This window comes from Atta colombica, unplaced genomic scaffold (assembly GCF_001594045.1).
Source record: "Atta colombica isolate Treedump-2 unplaced genomic scaffold, Acol1.0 scaffold32, whole genome shotgun sequence".
Taxonomy (NCBI): Eukaryota; Metazoa; Arthropoda; class Insecta; order Hymenoptera; family Formicidae; genus Atta; species Atta colombica.
The window spans coordinates 1,658,833-1,669,761 of NW_017259426.1; the positions used below are offsets into that span (position 1 = coordinate 1,658,833).

The window sequence follows — 10,929 nt, forward strand, 5'->3', positions numbered from 1 at the left end:
ATTTAATCTTTCTATGCATTGCATGTATTTTTAATTATTTTATAGTATACGCTAGATAGACATAACATTAATAATCACATGAAAATTTTAATAACTAAAATATTACAGCCTAACCTGTCATCGTAAGATCTAGGACACATCTTCAAAATGTCTTATTTTTATGATATACTAACATATAATTTTCTTATATACAATAATTACTCTTAATATATCTAACTTAATAATAATAATGCATTAAAATATTCATTTATGTAAATACTATTTTATAACTAGCTATTTCAACTATAATTTTGTCTTTTAGGTTGTATATGAAATGCCAGTTAGACCTCTTCAATATAGAGATAGTGCCTATGAGTCAAGAAGGCATTCTCAGCTCACTGGTATGACCTTGGAGAATTTCAGACTACTCTCCGTACTCGGTCGTGGACATTTCGGCAAAGTAATACTGTCGCAATATAGAAATACGGGAGAGTACTTCGCAATTAAAGCTTTGAAGAAAGGAGATATTATAGCCAGAGATGAAGTGGAGTCATTGCTTTCTGAAAAGAGAATATTCGAAGTAGCAAACACGACGCGCCATCCTTTCCTCGTTAATTTATTTGCGTGCTTTCAAACTGAGGTACGGATAATAGGTCTTTACTCTAGTATTTTTAATACATTTTTATAAGATAGAAAAGAACGAGAAAAATGAATTCTTTTTAGGCACACGTATGTTTTGTAATGGAATATGCAGCTGGCGGTGATCTTATGATGCATATACATGCTGATGTTTTCGGAGAGCCACGCGCTGTGTTCTATTCCGCTTGTGTAGTTCTTGGATTGCAATATTTACACGAAAATCGTATTATTTACAGGTATATAATCGACATATAAGTAATTCAATAATATATATTTTTATAATTTATATATTTCATAGTGTATTTCATTTGCAGAGATTTGAAGTTAGATAACCTGCTATTAGATACAGAAGGTTACGTTAAAATCGCAGATTTTGGTTTATGTAAAGAAGGTATGGGATTTGGAGACAGAACAGGGACTTTCTGCGGTACTCCTGAATTCTTAGCGCCCGAAGTGCTGACGGAGACTTCTTATACACGAGCTGTAGATTGGTGGGGTCTTGGAGTTTTAATATTCGAAATGTTGGTTGGAGAGGTAATTTTATTATTTTTATATAATATAATTTATTTTAAATATATTTATATTGGATATTAAATAAAAATGTATTTCAGTCCCCTTTCCCAGGTGATGATGAAGAAGAAGTATTTGATTCTATTGTAAATGATGAAGTACGATATCCAAGATTCCTTTCTTTGGAAGCAATTGCAATCATGAGAAGAGTAAGTATTTTTATTTTATTACTTTTTTTTGTTTTACTATATAAAACTTATCCACGTGTATTTTCTGTAACAGTTACTTAGAAAGAATCCAGAAAGGAGATTAGGTAGCAGTGAAAGAGACGCCGAAGATGTTAAGAAACAAGCATTTTTCAGACATATAGCTTGGGATGATTTACTCCTAAGACGCGTGAAACCACCTTTCGTACCAGTAATTGTAAGTATTAATTTATTAATTCAAATTTGAATACATAAGAGAGAAAGAAATTACATCTATTTTGTCATGGATAAATTTTAAATATCAGTTGAAATGTCAGAAATAAATTAGATATTTTTTTAAATGTAATATTTGCATGGAAATATTTCTCTGTTATTAGCATTCAGTGGAAGATGTAAGTAATTTCGATGAAGAGTTCACCTCAGAGAAACCACAACTAACGCCTCCAAAAGATCCTCGGCCTCTTAGCGACCTAGAACAGAGTCTATTTAAAGACTTTACTTATATGGCTGATTGGTGCTAGCCGTAATAATTAATAGAGATATTAATTATTACGATTAGTTTATGTTGATGTGTATTTTCCCCATGAGAAAATATCAACATAATGAAGAAAAAGTTGCTTCATGCTATAAAATCACGCAATCGGTGGTATTTACGCGCGTTTGTTTATCTGAGCAATATATATCATATGTCGTACATAATGTATAGATTTTTTATTTTGGATACTATGTTAATGATCATAGTAGGCACATTTACAAGAGAAATTTTTCAACCAAAGTGGTACATGAATGCAGCTCCATAAGTTGAGATCTATTCATTAGTGAGACTAACATCTCATCTAACTTCTCGAGTATAACCAGATGAATTGTAACTGTTGATGATCATTGGATAATTGATCAGTCGTATAACCAATCTCAAACATCATCTTGAAATCATCGAAGACATCCTGAATGTCTTCTGTTCGAACTAAAGTAATTGGTATGACAAAAGATATTTGTCTCTTATTTGAATATTTCAAAAACTGCCATTTTTGAACTAATTTCTTCGTTTTGTTACAACGATTACCAAGAGGCTAAAAACTTAAAAGATCTATATATCTTCTATTTGATATCACGTTCTCAATTTCTAATGCGGACGGATATAATTCTGGTGCTCTCGATTGCTCATTGTTTAGCGAATGGTTTCCCTAAACAAGGTATCTCTTCATATAGATTGTGAGTCTCTGTTGTAAGTGGCCCTCATAGTATCCGCCATGTTCATTAATAAGCTGGGTTAGAAGAATTGGAAATAAATGTTTTCTTATCATGAGTTGGGTTGTTCCCAGCACTTTCGGTTGCACGTATAGAAAGTTCGGGAACAGTGAAAAAAATTTTCCATCCATAAGAGAAAATTTCTTTTCTGGTTATTGATTTTTTGGTTATTTGATTGCTGAGTTTCGAAGATATAAACATGGTATTGGGTTGTCCAGAAAGTTCGTGCCGATTTTGAAGGAAAATTGAAACGCAGAAGATTTAACTTTTAGTATACATTTATTAAATTATATAGGTTAGTCGGCACGAACTTTCCGGACAACCCAACAATACAATAATAATCGTAAAATTGAAAACGCAATTTTGTAGCGCAACAATATATTAGTTGAAAATTCATCAAAAATGAGTCAATTCATTTCAATTTTTGATCTTTCTATTAATATAAATTGTATATTCAGATGGACCTCTTGCATAGACATTCCAGTCACAAATCCTGGATAGCCATTCTGAAGAAGAACCATCTTATATGACGAATGCAACTTAGTTGTTCATTGTCTTAGAAATCTGTCTTTTCTGGAATTGCTTTTTTAATTTGACTCTGGCAGTTCTTCAGACACTACAATTGCGTCAGAATCTTTCTAACTTTTTGGTTTCCCAAAATATGCTTTTTTTTTGTTTAGCCCTCATGGTAAATTAGAATGTTTTTGTAAATGTACTGAATGCTAGGAATTATATGGTGTTAATTATTTGTAAGGAACAATGCGAAAATATATAAAGTTTTCAGAGAATTCATCAAGAACATTCATCAAGAATCATCTTGTAATGCGAAGTTCGCTTTAGAAACTTCTTTTATCGAATCTCAGGTTTTCCACTAATGTTATGAGTTGTATGTACATTTTTAGTAAATAGTTGATATACATAAATTTACAATCTCTGGTTTGATACAAAATAATATTGTATGAATTTATGATCATATTTTTAAAAGTTAAGAGGTTCCAATTAATTCTTGTCAAGCAAAGGAGAAAGCGAATGAAGCCTATTAATCTTTCGACAAAGAAGTTTTTTTTTGCATATAACTGAGAATAATTTTAGATTACATTTGCAAAAGTGATCTCCAGACACTGTCCTGTTGCTAGTATTAAATAAGTACGGATGTCCTTTTGCGTGAAGATATATATTATTTTCAACGTTTCGTTATCTATATATTGCTAATTATGTACAGTAATACAAGCAATATTACTCAAAGATTTTATATATCCTTATGGAACTTAAAGGATAATCATAATAACAAAAATATTAACACATTCATTAAGAAAGCATAAAGTAAATCAAAATGTAGCTATACTTGTTCATGCTCATGTGATAAAGAATTGAAATTGAAATGGCGCTATGTATGTGCAACAACAATGATCATCTTGACAGTAATATTTAGCATTTCGATTAAACTAATCACATATTGTCTGTTATGATAATTGGAAATTTAATCCATATATAAGCTAATTTTGCAAGATTATGATGACGTTAGACATACATACGAGCCCTATGACATCATGTGAAGCAGCACATTAATATTATATATCAAAGTCCTTTAAGTTCGTTTAACATGTATCCCAATTACTATATTTCATCATTTTAATTATGTACACATTCATATTCTAGTTTATAAGATACTTTTACTAGTTCATGTGCTTCATATCATGTATATATAAATATATAACCAAAAGTGTCGAAAGAATAATGAATAATATTTCTATGTTCAATAGTTATTCGTGTAGTATTGTATGATCAATTTTAACTTTACAACAAATTATTATTGTAAGACGTGTCCACGTTTTACTATGAACATACTTGAACATCTTTTAAGATTCGATTTTAATTTTTGCAGAGAATTTGAAAGCTGTGTGTAATATTGAAGTAGCTATTAGATTTTACTTACGAAACTTTTAAATTAATTTTTCTTCTGATTATTACGGAACTCTTCTTTACAGATGCTATTATCTACATATTGTAACTTTAGTATTTAATAATTAATCCTTTATAAGATTTCGATCTTTCTGTAGAACTTTCACACATACACAATCTAATTAAAGGTAACCCATGATACACTTCATCCATCTCTTAAAAGGTGCCTACGAATCGAACAATTTTTGATATGTAATATGCAATAGAACTAGAAAAATCACTGACTATTATAGTAAGAAATAATCCAACATTGTATATAAACTTCTCGACCTGTCATTTATCTCTATATGTATGTTTTAGAATTAAAATTGAAAATTGAACTAAGGACTTTATAACGATGCAAATGAGATATTTCAAATAGAACTTGGTAAATGTATAACTTGATTATGATATAGTTATATTTAATTTTATTGTAGATTTGTTCAATTTGTCATACTATGAATTAAAATATAGTTAAATCTGATTTTGTTAATTGTAAATATCGATTGCTGAAATATTACTATCTATGTTAGTGAGATTTACTAAGTTTTATTTTCAATATTACTCTTTTTAATATTAATAAGGCGTAAATATGTAATGACCAGAATTACTTGTGAATTTACCTTGTGAAATTACCTTTTGAATCATGAAAAATTAACCGTGTCATTAGTGATAGATTCGAGTATCTCGAGATCTAGTTGCCTTACTGCAATTATAAATTTATATACATATATAACCATTTTGGTATCTATTTTATATATAATTCTTATACATGCAGGATGAGTTCAGATCTGAAGAAAAATATTTTAGGCATTCCTAAAATATTTTAGAAAATATTCCTAAAATATTTTCGGATCTTGAACATAATATACGACAGTGGAAGATAATTTGAAAAATATGAATAATTTTTAATATGCCTGTTTTCTATTAGTGTATATAAAGTTTTAAATCCGATTTTTTTTATATTATACAGCTCTGAAGTAAAGAATATAAAATTTATGAAAATTTACGTGACAACGCATTTAGTAGTAAAACAGGCAGAAAAAAATATATTGTAATTTGTGAAGTAATTTGAAATGGATCTTGCGTGGGAAAAAACCCTAATCTTTCATTAATTTAATAATAAAATTATTTACATTTCGTGAAAAGTAACATTCTAGATTCTAGATGTCCATTGTATGTTATTTTTGTATTTTACATAGCTGAAAAAAGCTATGCAATATCATCCTTTTTACGCTACTTTCAACTGCCGAAGTCTACAAATCTTTGAAAACTTTATCTTTTAAAACGATTTTAAATGATAAAAATATTTTTACATCAAATCATGTAGTTTTGTATATTTTCCGTTTTATAATGTGTAAGTTGGTATACGTTAGAAGATGGCATCGTGTGTGAACAAATTATTTTTTCCACTGATATACGCAGCTTTTTACAGAAAGAATTAAATTATTTAATTTTATGGAATATATGTATGGTCCAAAATGCGATAATTTAAAATTTTTATGTACATATATACAAACATCCTATGATGTTTTGTAGATAGATTTACTCTTGATTTATAAAGATTTATTAGATTATTATTTCGTTATACGTATTTTTTTATAACATAATTACATAGAAATTACTATAGATGTAAGTTTGGTTAAAATGTTCGCTATCATTAGTTTTATAATAAGGAAATTTATGTGCCTCGTATTTTGTAGTGTCTACTAATAATACATGGCTAGAGATGAAATTTTTTTAAAATTAATTTATTTGATTCATATATTTGCAGTGGCAGCTTATCACATATCACTTTAAACAATTACGCAATCCTTAGAAGTATTCTTAAAATCCGCATTATATATGTGAATTACTTTAAAAAATAAATATTAAAAATATACATTTCTCCCTATTTTTAAATGCACCTTCTCTAATAAATATGGTTTACTTTTTTATTGCAATGAAAATTATTTTATTATGTTCAACAAGAAAAATTACAATATATTCATATTAGAAGGTTTATTTCCAACGTGTCAGTACTTTTTACGTGTTTAACTGTTATGTGTTTGATACATAAGTTGTAAGGTGTGTAATAAAAAAAGATAAATACCAATATACAGACAACAGACATAGATGAGATCAAAATTATAAATTAAGTAAAAGAAAAGTATCATAATATCTCCACACTAGAATGTTCAATATTCAAAGAGTTTGTAGTATTTAAATCAATTTGTTCGCTAGTTTCGTGAGTAGAACTTAAAGTCTTTGCTAATTCACATAAATTTGATGTATTCCTTCGAATTTCACTTTCCAAGTTAAATATCTTTTCAGCTTTTTCTTTTTGTTGTTTACTCGTTTCTGGTGTAGCTGGTTTTGAGAGGCCAGTGGTCACTGTATAGAAAACACTGCTGCTATCTTCCGATTTAAATACGAATGTTAATCTGTTGAATCAAATTTTGTTACTTAGAAATATAATATTAGGTATAGTAAAAAGAAATCCATTATTTTTCCATTCAATTTCATGCAAAAATAATGGATTTCTTTTTACTACATCTAATATATATCCATTATTAGGTCAGTTCTTTTTTTAGAATGAATTTTTTTTAGAAAGAAAGGGAAGAAAGATGAATCGTGCAAGAAGTTCAACTAAAAAGAACAGGAATACAACGTTACAGAAATATCAAAGATACGAAAATTAATAATGAAATAAAATCGCAAAATTACCGTTTATTTTGCAATAATTGTTGCATTTTCTCAATCTTGTCCAAGCAGATGTTGTATTTCGTTGGCCAAGGCACATAGATCTCTGCCTGAGAATTCTCCCTTTTCTTCACTTCGAAATAGATCACGTCAAGTTCTTCGTTATACTTGTATTTGACATCCCAGTATCGCTTCACTGAAAAATCGTCACAAGAATAGATTTCACATTTACCATCCCCTTAAGTTAAATACAATACCTTCGCATATTTCAATGTAGACATAAAAGGCGGTGCTCGTTTTTATCGCGTCATTACAGCCAAGTTTGCACAGATGATAATACTGCAAGCGTACATTGAGAACGATTGCAAAATAATCTTACGTACGAAATATTTATACATACATAGGCATGCACATTCTCGGACTAAAGAGATCGCACATTCTTTATGATATCGCACATATCTTTTTGATTATCCGAGTAAAACGATTACTCACGCTGGGATGGCATATGTCGTACATCTTTCTCGTGCACGCGAGACGCAGGAGTGAATGTCTCGTTTTTTTTTCGGTGAGAAACCTACTTGTTGTTAATTGTCATCACAGCTTGGGAAAAGAGTATCAATGGGAACCAGCACATGTGTTCAATGCAGTCCAATGCACTGACAAATAGTTCCAAGTTCCAACTGTTCCAACCTTCCAAATCATCCTCACCCTCCACTACCTCTGGTGTCACATCGTTCACATACTTCTTTTCACACTTGTTCCAAGCTTCCACCAGTTTCTACATCCTTCACTAACCTCCCTTGTGGGATGAGTCCATCTGGCGTTTAAAGTTAGAAAAAATATACGGCAAAAGCGTTACCTAAGGAGAGAACGACTTGCTTATCTTTCGAGTTGAAAGTTTCTCTTAGTCGTGCAAGGATGTCGCTAGAACACACATCGAAGATATAACACAACGAAATTAATAAAAGGAGAAGTAAAAGTTAAAACTATAAAGCTGGATTTATATAGTTTGTCTAAAACGAAGTTAGATTTTCTCGAATTTTCTTCATTATAATTGAGAAGCGTCCTTGTCCTCTTTCTTTTAAAGAGAGACAAATACGAACTTTTTATTTAAAGTTCATCCACAGTGAGAACATATGATGAAAATACCATTACCACAATCAAAATGATCTGATTCGGAATTGAATTATTCTTCAATGTATTCTAATCGCGGGGAAAAGCCCCTTGTCGTGAAATGTTCAGAAATAAAATTTTCAAGTTCTTCGATAGAAAAGGACGAATCTAAAAATTCAAAAAAAACTAGAAAAGAAATCTGTAAAACATGTTGAAGACGTTAAAGCACTTGAAACGAGCATAAATAACATTGAAGAAGCTCGTGAATTAAGAAAAACGGATAAAGATATTCTAGGTGAGTTTCTGTTTGCTACATTCAGACTTGATATTCTTCTTCCAGAGAAGAAAAAGGATTTTTTTCAAAAATTCACTGCAAAAATTGTTGCAATTAAATGGTGTCCATGCGAAAACACCAATACATTTGCAGGAAAGATGACCTCTATCTTCAAGCTCTAACTATAATGCAATACATCATGAAACTGAAGTTTTCTGATTTCTTTTTAAGCTAAATATCTTCATGAAGACATTGATTGCAAAGAAACAAACATAGTATGAAAAAAGTTAAACATTATAATCCCTACGTGCTCTCAATTTGTTGAACTTACTCAAGTTGCTCATGATATTGCCTTTTATTTGAGATATGATCCAAAGTTTTCTCCCTATTTAAAATGTTTTGAAAGACTCAAATTTTATATCAAATTAACATCTCTGGAGGAAGGTCATAAGCTTTGAGAAGATCATAAGAATAATTAACATAAATAACTCTGGCCTAATATAGATATACTTTCAGAAGTTAACATATCGTCTCACGAGATATTAAAACAAATATTAAATTTCATAAATCTCTTCCAAAGATCTATGAAATTTAATATTTGTCTGGAAGAAATCATTTATCTATGATAAAAATATTTAAAATTAGATCTTTTATTCTCAGAGCCATTCGTTTTATTCTCAGATAATAATCTCTATTTCAACAATCCCAATTACAGAAGAAATTGTAAAGAAGACATCATTCATGGAAAAATGGAGATTATACAGAACTTTGAATTAAGGTAGGAAAAATCATTGTTCAAATAGGAAAGGAAAAATCATTGTTCAAATCTTGATTCTGCAATTCCTGTATAATTTCCGTTTCTCATTAATGATATCTTCTTTAATGAGAAGATATCACTCTTTGAATTTAGAACAAGAAAACAACATAGCCGTTCTTGAGATTGAATTTCCATCGTAATTTAAAAGAGACCCTTTATTCTAGAAAAAGATTGAATTATATCAAGGAATCCTAGAAAACGGACTACTAACTTATTTCAGTTAATGTGATTTTGTGTGTACACACACACACACACACACACACACACACACAAAATATAATTTTTATTTAATAATTTTTACTTTATTTTACAAAATATAAATTTATTTGATGCATACAGTTCAAAACATGCAGGAATAAAAAACGGACTTTATGTGGAATTATATCTCTAATAACAAAAATACTTATTTTAATTTACTGTTTAATTTATTTTTTAAGATTTATACTTTAGTTATATTGTTAGCATTCTATATTAAATTTTTAACTTAAAATATTTTTGTTTCCTTTATTATTTTTTTACATTCTATATTATCTTGTTTTATTTTATATAACAATAATTTTTGGCTTATAGCTCTCTTTTTTCTTTATTTTCTTTAGTATGTGTGTTGGTTTCTTTTCTTATCCGTATTCTACGAAATATATGTATCTAATAAAATAAAAATACTCTTCTTCTGATGTTTTATTATGTTTATTTCTTTAAGATTTACACTTGAGATTTCTTTTTTCTTAATCTATAAAGTATATTTTATGTTCCATTTGACAGATAAAACAAATGAAAATGAAAACAAATACCAATTTATTAATGTAGCCGTATCAAATAAAGATCCTTGTGTTTTTCATAATAAAAAGGTAGAATAACGAAGATTGTTTTATTGAAAATTATCCAGCAAGGTAATATACACTAATTTTTTGGCTAATAAACTGACTTAACAATGGTAAAATTATAGAGAATCAAAAAATTAAATGACTATGGAATTAATTATAAAATTGTAGCAACTATAAAAAGTATATATAAAATACATATGCCACAATAAGCTCGGATATTGTTCATCTTACAAAAAGAAGCAATTTGTATATTGTTAGTGTAGTATGTGTATATCAATCTAAAATACATCTCTTCTACATATACCATATGTATGGTATAAGAGATAAAAGATAAAATACTTCAATGTAATCTCAAATGTGATGTTTATTGCTTAAATGATATAAAATGCGATATAAATAATAACTGTCGCTCTGTACGCTTATTAATACAACGTTTAACATTTCTTATTGTTAAGTATGCATAGAAACGTTTCTGCGTTAATAAAATAAATCTTAAGCGTTAATTATCATACAATTAAGCACCGAATTGTTTAAAATTTTATGCGTAAAATGCTAATATATGAATATATGTAATATGTACAACGATGGCAATGTCGTGAATGCAGACATAGAAATCGTACATATGAAACGTATGAAAAAATTTGTTCTGTAAATTTAAAATATATTTTGCGATTTCTATTGTGATTTTTATATATA

General features: G+C 28.8%; 2 protein-coding genes across 3 annotated transcripts in view; one reads left to right on the forward strand and one right to left on the reverse strand.

The window, feature by feature from the left end:
• Positions 1-2,845, forward strand: part of LOC108690408 (serine/threonine-protein kinase N) — a 34,164-nt gene extending 31,319 nt beyond the window's left edge. For both annotated transcript variants that reach the window (XM_018197677.1, XM_018197676.1), the window contains exons 13-18: positions 302-619; positions 703-854; positions 933-1,152; positions 1,230-1,337; positions 1,411-1,551; positions 1,712-2,845. In XM_018197677.1, coding sequence (XP_018053166.1) covers positions 302-619; positions 703-854; positions 933-1,152; positions 1,230-1,337; positions 1,411-1,551; positions 1,712-1,855 — 1,083 coding nt within the window. In that variant the 3' untranslated portion in view covers positions 1,856-2,845. The remainder of the gene's footprint in view (positions 1-301; positions 620-702; positions 855-932; positions 1,153-1,229; positions 1,338-1,410; positions 1,552-1,711) is intronic.
• A 3,664-nt stretch (positions 2,846-6,509) lies between these two features.
• Positions 6,510-7,951, reverse strand: LOC108690378 (tRNA-splicing endonuclease subunit Sen15-like). The gene is made up of 4 exons (XM_018197634.1): positions 7,698-7,951; positions 7,463-7,544; positions 7,230-7,401; positions 6,510-6,946 (listed from the first exon to the last, which is right to left on the reverse strand). Exons 1-4 carry the CDS (start codon positions 7,719-7,721, stop codon positions 6,676-6,678), a joined length of 549 nt encoding a protein of 182 aa, XP_018053123.1. The 5' UTR covers positions 7,722-7,951; the 3' UTR covers positions 6,510-6,675.
• Positions 7,952-10,929: the final 2,978 nt, after the last annotated feature.

Bases quoted from the DNA above. Each gene is read 5' to 3' on its own strand.
- LOC108690378 (XM_018197634.1), bottom strand. From the start codon at position 7,721: ATGTACGACATATGCCATCCCAGC. The intron at 7,545-7,697 runs GTGAGTAATCGT...GTACGCTTGCAG, and splicing joins ACGACATATGCCATCCCAGC to TATTATCATCTGTGCAAACT. The intron at 7,402-7,462 runs GTATTGTATTTA...ACGATTTTTCAG, and splicing joins CTACATTGAAATATGCGAAG to TGAAGCGATACTGGGATGTC.